At 32.4% G+C, this 17,059-nt stretch overlaps 1 protein-coding gene and 1 long non-coding RNA gene across 2 annotated transcripts in view; both read right to left on the bottom strand.

Annotated features, from left to right (window-relative positions):
- LOC127728571 (bone morphogenetic protein receptor type-2-like) overlaps window positions 1-17,059 on the bottom strand; it is a 56,768-nt gene that overhangs the window by 34,392 nt on the left and 5,317 nt on the right. Inside the window, exon 2 of the mRNA XM_052236045.1 lies at window positions 15,586-15,738. Within this exon, the coding sequence (XP_052092005.1) occupies window positions 15,586-15,738 (153 nt within the window). The remainder of the gene's footprint in view (window positions 1-15,585; window positions 15,739-17,059) is intronic.
- Window positions 11,598-13,077, bottom strand: LOC127728621 (uncharacterized). Its single transcript, XR_007994281.1, has 2 exons — window positions 12,500-13,077; window positions 11,598-12,372 (listed from the first exon to the last, which is right to left on the bottom strand). It is a non-coding gene; the product is annotated as an uncharacterized LOC127728621 (long non-coding RNA).

Below are 17,059 nucleotides of genomic sequence, written 5' to 3'. Positions count from 1 at the left end.
TACTAGGTTTGGATTGTCCCAACCAATCAACGAACTTTAATTATTCACGTCTCAGTAATATCTTCCAATCAGGTAGTAAGAAGCATTCAGCCCGCAGATACTTTTGAACTAGGTACATTGGTGCTTCCATATGCATACATTTATATAGAAGTAAATATTTGTGGTATTTGATTCTATTGTCAACTGTCATTCACCCAAGTTCTTTAAATAAGGGGGCTGAGGGGGATAAAGGATCTGCATCTAGAATTAATCTTGCTGCCCTTTTTTGGAGTTTTAAAATTCTTGTTATCCTTTCATTTTTACATTCACCCCAAATAATACAGCAGTAGTCAATTAGGGGCAGAATATACCCATTGTAATATGTTTTCCTTGCACTTATATCTAAAAATTTCTTTATTTTAGAAAGAAGGTATATTCTGGATGATATATTAGCACAAACTTGGTCAATTTGATTTCTCCAGTTAAGTGTGCTGTCAATTTTAACACCTAATAATTTTTCACATGAAGAATTTTGTAATATTTTTGAATTTATTATTAAGTTTGGTTGATAAGTCTGAATTGATAGTTTCTGCTTTGTTCCAGTAACCAAACATTTTGTTTTATTTGCATTAATGAACATGTTATTCATTTTGCACCACTCTTCAACCCTGTATTAAATCTTCTTGAACATCATCATGTATATTTTCTATGTATTTCCCTGATTTATGAAGAGTGGTGTCATCAGTATATAGGTCTGTTTCACAATTTTCAATGCATAAGGGAAGGTCGTTTATAAAAAACACAAACAATAGAGGACCAAGTATAGAACCTTGGGGGACACCAAATTTTACATGTTGTTGTTCAGAATAAACGTTACAAATGCTGTTTTCTGTTATTCAGGTATGACTTGAAAAAAGTAACAGTAGCTTCACTAAATCCATAAATTTCAAGCTTTAAACAAAGAATGTCATGATCTACCAAATCAAAAACTTTTTAAAAGTCTAATAAAATTGCTAGGTTTAAATTACCATCATTCATTTCTTGCAACCATTTGTCAATGATATTAATAAGTGCAGTTTGACAAGAATGCTGCGGCCTGAAACCAGATTGTGTAGGATGTAAAAGTTTAAGTTTAGATAAGTATTTGTACATTTTATAAGAAACATGCCTTTCTATTAATTTTGATAAAGTTGGAAGAACAGATATAGGTCTGTAATTTGTTGCTAAAAGCTTGTCACCATCCTTGAAAACTGGTGTTACCTTAGCATTCTTCAGTAAAGAAGGATATATACCAGTATCTATCATTCTGTTAAATATACATGTGAGAGGTGATGCAATAAAAGGGGGGCTTAATCTTAGGATTTTTGGTCCAATGTTATCCATACCAGATGCTTTGTTTATATCAAGTTTTGTTAACTCATTAAATAGCTCATTCATGATCACTGGTGGTATAGAAAATTTTTCATGTTTATGTAATTTATTTCTAACAAATTTACCAAGATTACTGAAATCAGGTGTATAACTTCCTTGTTCAAGGAATAGGCTATGACACAAATTTTGAATACAACTTTGGCTCGTTGGACTATAACTGAAAATTGAAAAAATAATGCATTTATCTCTTTTTATCATCTGAAATATTACTAATTGAATTCTTTCAAAATTGGTGAACATTTGTATGGAAAGCACATAAAATTGGTGAAAAAGCTTCTTAAATTTGTCTTAAAATCATCAAATCTCTAATTTCTACTACCCGGTACATAGATTTTTCTTAAAAAACTACATGTTGTTGATAAATAAATTTCCGTTTTAATCATATAAAATAATCATACATATATGGTCTCCCACTACGTTTTTTGTCTATTATTCAATCAGTTACCTATATGTAGTGAAATACTTCAAAAATTAACGTTTTACGACTGGCAATGCGAAAACGTGACGATTATTTCGATGTTTTGTGGTATTTTTTCACATAGAACACCACTTTGAATGATATATACTGTAAAAACGAAGTCGGTGACCCTTCCTTATTTTATATCATTAAAACGGAAATTTATGTATCAATAAATTGCTTCGCCGAGCGCAGCTGGATACGACCGCAGAGGTTCACCCTGAACAGTTGGTGCAAAAATGGACACAATATTCGCGCTTGATACAGGTCTGAATTTGGATTGTAATTCAATATTTGACACATAATAGGTTTCTGACACAGAATAACTGTAGTCAAAGAACTTTTATGCAATACACTATACTGTTGTGAATTGCCCCCCCCCCCCCCCTCCCTCCCCCACCAAAAAAAATACTCCCCCTTTTTTTTTGCTTTTGTGCAATACAATATGCTGTTGCGAATTGACCTCCCCCCCATAAAAAAAAAATTTAAATTTAACCCCCCTTCGTTTTCAAAATAAAATTTGTTTACCCCCCCCCCCCCCCTTTTTCAAAAAATCACAAAAATATTGAACTCAGAGGAAAATTCAAAACGGAAAGTCCTTAATGAAATGACAAAATCAAAAGCACAAACACAAACACATCAAACGAAATTTTTTTTTTGATTTCTGAAATCTTGAGGAGAAAAAATTGTCCCCCCCCCCCCCCCCCCCCAAATTTTTTTTTACTTCTCCCTCAATATATGGTCATAATCTCAATTTAAATTTCCAATGGAGTTTGCAACCATAATAACCCATTTAAATACATCATAAAAGTCTTAAAATAGAAAATGACATACATAATCATGGCTAAAATTAATATACCTTAATCAGCATTTTTAAAATTATTAAAATAGTAACTTCTAAAAATAAATTGACAGCTAATCACCTCAAGACAAAACAACATATCTTTATACATAATTTAAAAGCAGTGTAAGGGAGGTCATTCAAACACAACACTGTACTTAAGTAATTGTCCATTAACCAGGACACCTAGTGTTGTTCCGATGATCGGAATAAGTCGGAAATCAGTTGGTTGGGCCTGGCGATGTCGATAATCGATTGGGATTTTGTTCAATCAATTGTCGTTATAGTTTCTGGAATTTTAGCATATCAACTTCCGGTACGTTTCCGGTTTGCAATTAACATGCACAGTCAAACAAATTGTAACGAAAAATATCAGTCGATGACAATAACAATGTTAAACATCCTATAATCAATGATATATCAAATTTCTTTCTTTATAAACGCGGTAAAAGCATTGACTTTGCAGATTGATCGTATGTTATTTAAAAAAAATAACTTTTTATGAAATACTTTCTTTCAATTCTGGTACTTGTTACTCGAGAGCGTACATGAAATCATTCTGATTTTAGACAAAATAATTTTTTTTGCTACTAACATTAGAACGTGGTGCAAATTGCAGTTTATTAATGTTTCATCTATTTGTTGCATCAAAAACGTCATATTCCTTTCCAAATTGCTTGTCAAACATTGTTTATTTTTGTAAACTTTCCCGGTTTGTCCGCCATTGAAACATATACAGATACGGATCAACTATGTAAGAATTCCGCATTCTTGCAAGCATAAGTACAGATGCAGGAATGACACAGCTGAAAGAAGAATAATGATCACAAAAGTGAAACATAAGCATTCTACACGAATTAACAGACTTTAGTTGGATCCCCTTCGTTAAATGTATATATTTAAATGCAAATGCATTGTTTTATTTTTTGATTAATTTTAAATTGCTTAAAGTTAAATACTTTTATATTATATATCTTTAATGAGAAGCATTCAAATTTTTATACAGCTATGTCTTTGAAATTATAATGTGAGTAATAAAATTGAAATTTAGAAATTTTAGTGTCATTGTTGGTAATAAATGTTGTACATGTAATTATAAGACAAAATATGTTCAATCTGAATCTGGGTTCTAATTGATTCACTGTTTTAATTGCTAAATAAAATATGAAAAAGAAACAAAAGATCAAATATGAACATATAAAACTCTGCAATGATATGGAATATACGCATTAGACATGTACAGTGTGACTAAATGCATGATTTCATTTAAAAAAGGGCAAGGTATAATGATGCAATTATAACGGATAGTCGGTTGGTTGCTGTCAACCGATAGTAATAGATAATCGGTAGGTAATTTCAACCGATTCTCCAAAACTAAGGACACCATTGTTTTTTCTCACTTTTTTGCCCCTAATTCCTAAACGTTTTGAGCCATAAATGGAAACTTCTGGTATAATTTCAGAAAGATCCATACACCGTTCCACAAGTTATTGTCATGAAACTAGAAAAATATTTTTTGGCCCCTAATTCCTAAACTGTTGGGACCATAACCCCCAAAATCGATCCCAACCTTCCTTTTGTGGTTATAAACCTTGTGTTTAAATTTCATAGATTTCTATTTACTAATACGAAAGTTATTGTACTGAAACCAAATGTCTTTGGACAACGCAGACGACGATGATGTGATACCGATATACGACCGCGGTCTTATAAAAATGCAAAAAAAATGAGCCACAGCCTTACCCAAAAAGATATATTTCTACAAGATGTCTTATACAAAGATGTTGATGTGGGTCAAATATCTGGGTGGCTGAAGCTGTGGCTCACATCTAATTTTACCAAAAACTTTTTGTAAAATTACATTCTTAGGTCAAATATGTCAATTCAAACATGATTATGAATCCATAGTGATAGAATAATTGACATTTCTGCACTGAAGTGTCCAGATAATATAATTTTATTCATATTTCAATATAATTAACATAATTTTGAAAGGATTGAAAAATTTTATGTTTTTCTCAATTTTAGAGAACAAATTATAGCCTTTATTCTTAGTTCCACTATAATTTTAAAAAATGAGCCCAAGGTTCTATACTTGGTCCTTTCTATAAAAGTGCGCCTGGAGCAGCTGGATATGACCACAGAGGTCGAACTCTGAACAGTTGGGCAAGTATGGACACAATATTCAAGCTAAATACAGCTCTGAATTTGAATAGTGATAAAAATATTTGACACATTATAGATATCTGACACACAATAAATGTGGTCAGATAACTTAAAAATTTGAAAAGGGACATTTAATCTACTTAATGGTCTAATATCCAAAATCTAATTCCATGGTTAGATTCAGCATATAAAAAAAAACAACCATGAATTCAAACAAAGTTTAATTTTGGACCCTTTGGACCTTAATATGGACTAATTTAAAACAGGGCCCAAAATTAAAAATCTGAATGCACAGTTAGATTCAACATATCATAGAACCACCAGAATTCAGTTTTTGATGAAATAAAACAAAGTCTAATTTTGGACCCTTTGGACCTTAATGTAGACCTATTTAAAAATGTCCAAATATCCAGTACAGTAATACATGGTAAAAACCTCAGACATTTCAAGACTTTGAATTAATCCTCATTGAAATTGGTCAAAAGATTTGTATTTATTTTCAATTGAAGATTTCTTGCTGTTGTGCAATACTTTGCTGTTGCGCAATACTTAGTAAATCTGTTTACAAACTAAATATAATAATTTAAACACCCTGTTTGGTGTGTATCTCCTGCCATTTCAGTATTTGTTGTTTCTTTATATTGATCAAAAATAATTTATGTTAGAACCAGCTTAGCCAAAAAAAAGTCTTGTTTTTGGCCCCTATTTGGCCACTAGTTTCTTAACGATTAAAGCCACAACCCACAAAATCGACCTCAACCTTCTGTGTGTGGTATGGAACCTTGTGGTACAATTTCATAGAGATCCATTGACTAATACTTCAAGTATTTATCTGGAAACCAGAAAAACCTTGCCCCCCCTCTTTTTGCCCCTTATTCCTGAATGGTTTGAGCCATAACCCCCAATGTCAAACCCTAACCTTCCCTTTGTGGTATGGAACCTTGTGTTTCAATTTCATAGAGATCCATAGACTAATACTTAAGTAGTTGTCCTATAATAATAATAATCTTTATTTCAAGAGGGTATGCTCAATTAGTACAAACACTATTCTCCCTTGAGGCCCTCACACTCCACTCACAATAAATCACACAATTTCATCATAACAAAGATAAACATAAGAAAACATAATCAAAATTGATACATAATCATTTAAATAATTCCAGGATTTTCAAGTAAAAACTTAAAGCAGTTTGTTTTAAAAGTATTTATGTTTGACATGTGTCTTAGTGCTTCTGGTAGTTTATTCCATAAAGTTGGGCCAGAATATGAAAAAGATCTTCTAAATGTGTTTGTTCTTGCCTTTGGTATATTAAGTAATTGGGTAGTATTTGATCTAAGTTGCATTCCATTTTTATTTGTAACATAGGAGATTTTGATAGACAAATATTCTGGGACAGATCCATATAAACATTTATGAACATATAAGGCCTTGTGGTAAATTACACGATCAGTAAATCGAAGCCATGATAACTTTTTAAACATTGTATTAGATGGGGTATCATAAGGAAGTTCAAGAATAATTCTAGCTGCTCGTTTTTGAAGTTTATCTAATCTATTTGTATTTTGGTCACTGGTGTTTCCCCAAATTGTACAACAGTAATCCAAAATAGGGAGAATATAACCATTAAAGACTTAAGTATAACTTTCGTGTTTCCAGGGGGAGGGATTTCTTTATCCTAGACAAAAGATTTAGCCTGGTACTGATTTTTGTGCACAAAGTGTCAATTTGGGCTGTCCACTCAAGATTTTCATCAATAAAAACCCCTAGGAGCTTTTCGCCATTAACATCTCTTATGTGGGAGTTACCAACAGTCAAATTTAGAACATGGTCTGTTTTTGCTAGTTTCTGTCTAGAACCAATAACCATAGATGTAGTTTTTGTTGGATTTATATACATCTTATTTCCCTTGCACCATTCTTCAATTCTGTCTAAATCATTTGTAATGCTGTCCTGGATGGTATTGAGACTACGACCTGTGCAGTGAATGGTAGTATCATCTGCATAGAGGTCTGCTTGAGATGAGGTTATATGAAGGGGCAAATCATTAATGAACAATAAAAATAAAAGGGGGCCTAATATGGAGCCCTGAGGTACTCCAGATTTTATTTCTAGTGCCCTTGACTTGATTGTCCCATTTTCAACTTGTTGGAATCTATTAGATATGATTTAAACCAGTTACATGATAAATTTGAAATTTTGTAGCACTGCAGTTTTTGAAGAAGGATAATGTGATCTACCAGATCAAATGCTTTTTTTAAATCTAGGAAGATGATACCTATAATTTCTCCATCATCAATGGCTTTCAACCACTGATCAATAAGTTTTAGTAAAGCAGTGTGACAAGAGTGGTGGCTTCTAAATCCAGACTGACTTTTGCATGAAGGAGCTTATATTTTAATAGGTATCGGTATAGGTGTTTGCAGACATGCTTTTCAAAAATCTTTGAAAGAGTAGGCAAAATAGATATTGGTCTATAGTTGTCGACAGTATCTTTAGGACCCTTTTTATGACTTGGCATGACACGGGCATTTTTAAGCTCAGAAGGAAATATACCAGCAGTGATACTCCTATTTATAATATAAGCTATTGACGGTGAAATAACTTCTGATGATAGTTTAAGTATGCGAGGACTGATCTGATCAATGCCTGTAGCTTTTGCAACATTTAAATTGCTAAGGCAGTCCTTAACTTCTGCAACTGTAATTAAGGGGATGTAAAACCAAGTATCTTGAGGTACTTTTGCTGCTACCTCCTCATAAATCTTATTACTATCAAATTTGTATGATTTAGATGTTGATAGGCTATCTTTCAGGGCAATATTTATAAAATGTTTGTTAAAAGCATCAACTATATGCTGAGTTTCTGTGATAACACCAATGTGTGTCTTAAGTTGTGATGGAAAAGGAGAACTTTTATTTTGGTTGAGCCCCTTGACATATTTCCATAATTCTTTTGGATTTTTAGCCTGTTCAATAGATGTTTTATAAAAATTGTTTTTTGCATCATCTATAAGTGATGTGCTTTTGTTCCTCCAGTACCTGTATCTGTCTAGATCATGCTTTTTATGGTAATAATCCCTGTTTTGTCTGGCAGTTAATATTTCAGGGGTTAACCATTCTGGCCTTTGAATATTTTTGACTCGCTTTGTTTTTGTTGGAGCATGCTTATTTAAAACATTATTGAAAAGAAAATACCAGATATTTAAAGCTTTGTCTGTGCCATGTTCTTCTTTCACAGTATTAAATGGTTTACATTGAAGTTCTTTTATAAAATTCTCTTCATTAAACTTTTTAAAACATCTATAAGTTATGATCTTGTGGCTAGAATCAGGTATTTCTTTAACATTTGTTTTTCTTGTAAGGCATACTGGGTAATGGTCACTTAATGCCAAATAAGGTACATATGTTTCAATTATATTATCGGACTTATTTGTATATATATGGTCAATCATCTTTTTACTTTTATCTGTAACTCTTGTTGGATTATCAATAAGTTGTGTAAGACCATAGCACTGTATCATATGGGACCATTTGTTGTTACTACATCCTTGAGCATAGTCAATATTTATATCACCCATAATAATAATTTCTAAATCTAAGCTTGATGCTTTACTTATTTCTAATTCAAAAGCATCTATCCAGTCTACTTTCATATCAGGTGGTCTGTAAACTGAACACTAAAGAATAGGTTTTGTGGATGGAAAATTGATCTGAAGCCAAATTGATTCAACATTACCAATCTCTAAGTCTTCTCTCCTTTCATATGCCATTAAGTTGTTTATATAAACTAATACCCCCTATAACCGGAATAACCTTGTTTTCCCCCCCTTTTTTTGTCCCTAATTCCTGAACAGTTTTGGCTATAACCCCCAAAGTCAATCCTTACCTTCCCTTTGTAGTATGAAACCTTGTGGTACAATTTCATAGAGATCCATACACTTATACACAAGTTATTGTCCGGAAACTAGAAAAATGCCTATTTTGGGCCCTTTTTGACCCCTAATTCCTAAACAGTTGGGACCATAACCCCAAAATCAATCCCAACCTTCCTTTTGTGATATTGAACCTTACGGTTATATTTCATAGAGATCCATTCACTTATACTAAAGTTATTGTCTGGAAACCAAATGTCTTCGGACGACGACGACAGGACAGCAATATATGAACGCAAATTTTTTGCGGTCGTATAACAACATTTAGTTTTTTAAGAAAAATCTTTGCATTAGAAATAAGAGATTTGATGATTTTAAAACAAAATTAAAGAAGATTTTTAACCGATTTTATGTGCTTTCTATACAAATGTTCACTTATTTTTAAAAAATTCAACCAGTAAAATTTCAGACAATAAAAGAGATAAATGCCTTATTTTTTCAATTTTCATTTATGGTTCAAAATCTGTGACATAGCCCATTTACTGTTCCTTGACCTTAAGTATAAACACATATATAAGATGCAATAAAGAGTTGAATTCAGAAGTTTAATTTTAACTGGATATCATCCTGCTTAGACACAATGTATACAGGAAAAATCTTCTGTTCTTGTGTAGTACTTCTTGTACTGGATATGCATGTCTGCAATTGGTTTTTGAAGACCATGAAGAAATATTTTTGCCAACTTTCAAATCGCAAATTAAAGCAATGATAATATCACAGCTAAATGTTAAAGAATTCATATTAAGGGCTATACTTACTTTGATGATCTAAATATAACCATATTCATAATAGTTTACAAGATCATATCAAGTATACATGTACATAAAAAAAATATATGTGTGTTGAATGGAAAGTATGTGGACCAAAATCTGTCTTGTTTATAATTGGCTGGACCAATATCCTGTATACCCATTACAATTTAAAGATTATAAACAGAAATGAAAAATCAAATGGGTTAAAATTGTGATTAATATCCTGTAAGGAGATACTGATATCTATATCATTAACGGAAAGCTTAATACTAAAATATATGATAAAAGAGATGATTTTTCATTTCCTATCGTTAATTATCCATTTTTAGATGGTGACGTTCCCTTGTCACCATCTTACGGTGTTTATATATCTCAACTTGTACGATTCGCTCGTGTATGTAACAATGTTTTAGATTTTAACGAGAGAAATTTATGTATTACTGAAAAATTATTACACCAGGGTTTTCGATATCACAAACTAGTCAAAACATTTACTAAATTTTATCATCGGTATAAGGACATCATTCGTAAATATAGCTCAACATGCAGACTTCTTATACGTTCAGGTATTTCACATCCATTTTTTTATGGAAATATTCTTTATAAAGCACAAAAATGTCAGTATTCACCTCTGAAACTAACAAAACCTTTAAATAGACTTATTAAGAAGGGATATAGTTACGATACTGTTGTCAGGTCATTAAAGATTGCATATTTTGGCGTTAATATTGATTCACTTATAGGGTCTTTGCATCGGCACTAAACACATTTATTTAAAAACCAGTTGTTGGCATGACACGGGTTATGTTCTTCTCATATATGTTATGATGGTATGATACTAAAGCCCTAACGGGAAGGATTGTGCCTGATATTCATATGATGAAGACATAATCTTTCAATCAGTTTAATTGAAGTCTGGAGCTGGCATGTCAGTTAACTGCTAGTAGTCTGTTGTTATTTATGTATTATTGTCATTTTGTTTATTTTCTTTGGTTACATCTTCTGACATCAGACTCGGACTTCTCTTGAACTGAATTTTAATGTGCGTATTGTTATGCGTTTACTTTTCTACATTGGCTAGAGGTATAGGGGGAGGGTTGAGATCTCATAAACATGTTTAACCCCGCCGCATTTTTGCGCCTGTCCCAAGTCAGGAGCCTCTAGCCTTTGTTAGTCTTGTATTATTTTTAATTTTAGTTTCTTGTGTACAATTTGGAGTTTAGTATGGCATTCATTATCACTGAACTAGTATATATATTTGTTTAGGGGCCAGCTGAAGGACGCCTCCGGGTGCGGGAATTTCTCGCTGCATTGAAGACCTGTTGGTGGCCTTCTGCTGTTGTCTGTTCTGTGGTCGGTTTGTTGTCTCTTTGACACATTCCCCATTTCCATTCTCAATTTTATTTTATACTGTATAGACAATTTCATTCCCATTAACTTATTTGTAGATCTATCTTTCATTGTTGATTATTTCTGCTATTCAAAGTTTTGGTGTAAATGTTATAGTTTTGTAGATGTTAGGAGAAAACACAAAAAAGTTAAAATTCATCATTTAAGGGCAATAACTCCTGTAATTAGTTAGCTGACAATTTTGGTCACTGTTTCTTGTTTGCAGATCTAATTTTACTGATCATTTTTACAGTTTCTCTTTATTTATTATAAAAAAAAATTTATCTGTTTGAGATGATTGTCAAAAACACAAAAAATGAATAAAAATTGTCATTCGAAGGCAATTACTCCTGTAAGGGATCGAACAATTTCAGCTGCATTGACTTATTTATAGATCTAATTTTGCTGATTATTTTTGCTACTTAGAAATTCTCTTTATCTACTACAATTAAAATAAATGTTGATAGTGTCCACATGGGACACAGATGATGCCCCCGCTTGCATATCATATAGTTATAAAGGGACATAACTGAAGAACGGTAAAAGTGACGCTACCCAAATTTGAACTTGATCTGAGTTTTGTGGTAATAAGCATTGTGTGTAAGTCTCATAACATTTGGTTGAAGCTAACTTAAGTAGAGAACAGAAACTAAAAATTCAGCAATTTTTCTATTTGTAAACATGCATAACTCTAGAACAGTTGTGTTTATGTTTTATAACATTTGGTTGAGACAAACTAAAGTTAGAAAATGGAAACGAAAAATTCAGCACTTTTTATGTTTATAAAGGGACATAACTCAAGAATGGTAAAAGTGTCGCCACCAAATTTCCTCATTAATCTGTATTATGTAGTAATAAGCATTGTGTATAAGTTTCATAACATTTGGTTGAGGCAAACTAAAGTTAGACAAGAGTGCACACGCTGAAATGTCTCGCCTTCTTTACTAATCATTGATATTATGTTGATAGTCCTAAATATAAAGCTTTATTACAACTGTCACATAAACTTAACATTAACCAAGTAAACTAAACATTGACCAATGAACCATGAAAATGATGTCAAGGTCAGATGAACCATGCTAGGCAGGCATGTACAGCTAACAATTCTTCCATACAATAAATATAGTTGACCTATTGCTTATAGTTTAAGAAAAACAGACCAAAACACAAAAACTTAACACTGAGCAATGAACCTTGAATATGAGGTCAAGGTCAAATAAAACCTGCGTGACTAACATATAGATCATAAAATATTTCCATACACCAAATATAGTTGAACTATTGCATATAGTATTAGAAAAAAAGACCAAAACTCAAAAACTTAACTTTGACCACTGAACCATGAAAATGAGGTCAAGGTCAGATGACACCTGCCAGCTAGACATGTACACCTTACAATCATTCCATACACCAAATATAGTAGACCTATTGCATACAGTTTAGAAAAAAAGACCAAAACTCAAAAACTTAACTTTAACCACTGAGCCATGAAAATGAAGTCAATGTCAGATGACACCTGCCAGCTAGACATGTACACCTTACAATCATTGACCTATTGCATACAGTATAAGAAAAACAGACCAAAACACAAAAACTTAACTATAACCACTGAACCATGAAAATGAGGTCAAGGTCAGATGACACCTGCCAGCTAGACATGTATACCTTACAATCATTCCATACACCAAATATAGTAGACCTATTGCATACAGTATAAGAAAAACAGACCAAAACACAAAAACTTAACTATAACCACTGAACCATGAAAATGAGGTCAAGGTCAGATGACACCTGCCAGTTGGACATGTACACCTTACAGTCCTTCCATACACCGAATATACTAGACCTATTGCTTATAGTATCTGAGATATGGACTTGACCACCAAAACTTAACCTTGTTCACTGATCCATGAAATGAGGTCGAGGTCAAGTGAAAATTGTCTGACGGGCATGAGGACCTTGCAAGGTACGCACATACCAAATATACTTATCCTATTACTTATAATAAGAGAGAATTTAACATTACAAAAAAAATCTTAACTTTTTTTTCAAGTAGTCACTGAACCATGAAAATGAGGTCATGAAAATAAAGCTTTTAAGAAGTTAGCTAACGCCGCCCGCCGCTGCCGGATCACTATCCCTATGTCGAGCTTTCTGCGACAAAAGTCGCAGGCTCGACAAAAACTGAAACAAAAAATTTTGTACTTGATCTTAGTTTTGTGGTAATGAATATTGTGTACAGGTTTCATAATGTTTGGTTGGAGCAAACTTAAGTTACAGAATGGAAACTAAAAATTTTGCAATCTTTCGATTTATAAAGGGGCATAACTCAATAATGGTTAAAGTGACGCCACCAAAATTCAACTTGATCTGTGTTTTATTAGTGGAAGTCAAAATTAAACATTGCATTGTATAAAGCATTGATTGTAGTTGATTCAACTATAATCATGGACAAAGGAAGATAACTCCAATTTTAAAAATTACTTGATATTAAGAAGAAAATAAAAATTTTGCAATCTTTCGATTTATAAAGGGGCATAACTCAATAATGGTTAAAGTGACGCCACAGAAATTCAACTTGATCTGTGTTTTATTAGTGGAAGTCAAAATTAAACATTGCATTGTAAAAAGCATTGATTGTAGTTGATTCAACTATAATCATGGATTAAGGAAGATAATTCCAATTTTAAAAATTACTTGATATTTAGAAGAAAATAAAAATTTTGAAATTTTTCCATTTATAAAGAGGCACAACTCTAGAACGGTTAGAGTGACGCCACCAAAATTCAAAGTTGATCTGTGTTTTTTGGTAATAAGCATTGTGTATAAGTTTCATAACATTTGATTGAGGCAAACTCAAGTTAGAGAACAGAAACTAAAAATTTTGCAATTTTTCCATTTATAAAGGGGCATAACTCTAGAACGGTTAAAGTGACTCCACCAAAATTCAAACTTGATCTGTGTTTTGTGGTAATAAGCATTGTGTATAAGTTTTATAACATTTGGTTGAGGCGAACTCAAGTTAGAGAACGGAAACAATTTTGGGACGTATGTACAGACGGACAAGGGTAAAAACTTAATGCCCCACCGCTATGGCGGAGCCATAAAAATCGTCTGTTTAAGATGATAGTCAAAAACACAAAAAAAAAGATAAAAATTGTAATTCCAGGGCAATTACTCATGTAAGGGATCGAACAATTTCAGCCACATTGACTTATTTTTAGATCTAATTTTGCTGATTATTTTTGATACTTAGAAATTCTCTTTATCTTCTATAGTTTTGGAACTAAAATGCCAAAAAACAGGTAATAATCGTAATTCAGGGCCAAAAAATCTGATTTGGAGCTGGCGGATAATTTGGGCCATTTTGACTTATTTGTTTATCATATTGAGCTGTACATTTTTGCTATGAACAGTTTCTCTCTATCTATTATAGTTTTTGCAAAAACACAAAAATGGATAAAACTTGTCTTTCAAGGACAATTACTCCTATAAGGGGTCATTTGACTTATTCAGCTGCCATCAGACTTATTTGTAAAACTTGATTTGCTGATAATTTTTGCTGCTTACATTTTTGCTATATGTCTATAAAATTTGTATATTCTACTACAAATTCAAAATTGGGTAAAAATCATCTTTCAAGGGATATATCTACAATCAAGATAAACCAAAACCTGTGAAATTTGCTAAAAACAGATATTTCAGGTTAATTAACTCAAAATGGATTTTGCTCTAACTGCTTTCATTCAGCCAAAAACTGCAGTTTTAATCTAATGTTCTAACATACCAACTGTGTGTTGTCATATCACACAGATAATTCTGAATAAGTTCTCCTTGTCGTAGTTACAATCCCATCCTCTTTTCCTCATTTATGAGATCTTATTACTTGATGGTTACGAGAAAGGAGCTCAGCCACGGTTTTCATTGGATTCTGTGATTGCCAATAAGACAATTATCTACCAGAACATCAACAATAAGCATCACCTATACCATATATAGTAAGCTATAAAAGACCCCAGTATGGCAAAATGTTCAAAAGAGAAAACCAAAGACCCAATTAAGGCAGATAGCAACCAACAACAACCACTGAATTACATGCTTCTGACTTAAGACAGGCACAGAGAATATGGCGGTGTTAAACATGCTTGTGAGCACCCAACCCTTTCCGAACCTAGGACAGTGGTATAACAGCACAACAACAGAACAAACTGTAAAAATCAGTCAAAAAAGTCTTAACATTGCTTGAAATATCATAGGTTACTTTGACAGGGTACATGCATGTACCAGATATACATGTATATAAACATGTACATTTGTATTCAGTTCAACACACTCTGAAGCCTGAATGTTTCCTCTTTTACATTTTTAGAAGTAAAAAAATTGGCCCTCTATTTCCAACCACTGAGACAAGTCTTGAAACAATTAGATCTTTTACTGGAATACTTATGCAAATATTTATTCTTAATATTGCACATGTGTCATTAGATCCATAATTATCCTGGAGCTTCAAGACCTTTATATTTGTTCCTTATGACTATTGGATTTTTCCAATCTTAAAAAAATTAATTTCAGAATTAAAAATGTACATTTTTTACAATTTATCCATTTTGTTTTACCATGCATGTTTACCATGTTTACCTTGCTCAGTTATAGTTTCTGTTTCATTTACTGAATCCCATCTTGTAAAACATGATTGGTAATCACTATGGCAACGGACTGTAGGTGACTTAACCAATGGTAGTTCTCTCTCATTGGGATGGCTTGAAATACACACTCTGCCAAAACATTCTTCTAAAATTATATAATAGAGAGGAGATTTAAATAGCTTAATATTTAAATAAAGTTAATTTTCAAATTATACATGATTTTATGAATGATAATTCTGGTAAACCGCTCAGATTAATATGTCCTTTAACAAATCAATATTTTGTCATTTGTCAGAATTCTAAATATAAATTAAATTGGTATCTGATCATGGGATGATGAGAACTAACAATTCACCCTAAAAATTTACATGTACCAAAATATTTTGTCTGTATTCTGATCTGGTTACTACAACCAAAGAAAGTTCAGATGAGCTGACATCAAATACATATACAATATATGTACATTGTCGGAAAATATAAAATGTATTTGTATGAGCTTTAGAAACAGGACGAAAAGCGAGGTTGCCGAGCTTTTCTCCTGTTTCGTAGCAAGTGCAAATACATTTTATATTTTCCGACAATGTACATATATTGTTTTTATCCTGTAATTTACACCCAACACTTGAAACTTTAGTTGTTAAAATCTAAATCATTGTCTCTAATTTTTCTAAGAAATCGACATAGTTTAAACGTGGACCGCGAAGAGGACCCCAAAATGAACTGGTACGCAAAAAGAAATATCCACATTACCACTTGCTCAACATGGAAGCAGGGTAACAGGAGACTTTATTTGTACAAGTACAAATAAAGCAAAAATTTATTTGTGTACCTGTTATTTGTACAATAGTTAGCTGATTGCAGGATAAAAAATAATATTCATGTACATAAGTTAATTTTTAAAAGGTAGATGAAATAGATATTTTGTCTCGATAATCATCAAGTGTCTGTTTGCAAGTAAAGATGATTTTATACATCTCAAACTTACCAAAGATATGGACTTTGATCAAAAGTTGATCCAAAGAAATTAAGCATAAAGAGTGGATGGTCAAGCTGGCCTTCTCGTTTGCAACTTATTCAAGATTCCACATCTTACATGTAAATTAATGTATGATCTTTAAGGTAAACTTTAACAAAAATAAATGGAGAATGTGTTCATGGGACACAGATGATGCCCCCCCCCCCCCCCTTTTCCCCCTTTGCATATAACGTTATAAAGAGACATAACTAGAGAAAGCATTGTGTATAAGTTTCATAACATTTGGTTGAGTCAAACTAAGGTTAGAGAACGAAAAAACTAATTTTGTGACGTACGGACGGAGGTAAAGACGGACAAGCCACAGCGGGGCATAAAAAGTCAAAATTTTGTCTGCAGAGTGATTTATACAGGTATATTGATTTACATAGATTGTTTTAACAAATTTGAATTTGCATGAAAGTACAGATGATTCAAAATCCTATGGTATAAA

This window comes from Mytilus californianus, unplaced genomic scaffold, assembly GCF_021869535.1.
Source record: "Mytilus californianus isolate M0D057914Y unplaced genomic scaffold, xbMytCali1.0.p SCAF_2, whole genome shotgun sequence".
Lineage (NCBI taxonomy): Eukaryota > Metazoa > Mollusca > Bivalvia > Mytilida > Mytilidae > Mytilus > Mytilus californianus.
This window is presented reverse-complemented; position numbering and strand designations above follow the sequence as displayed.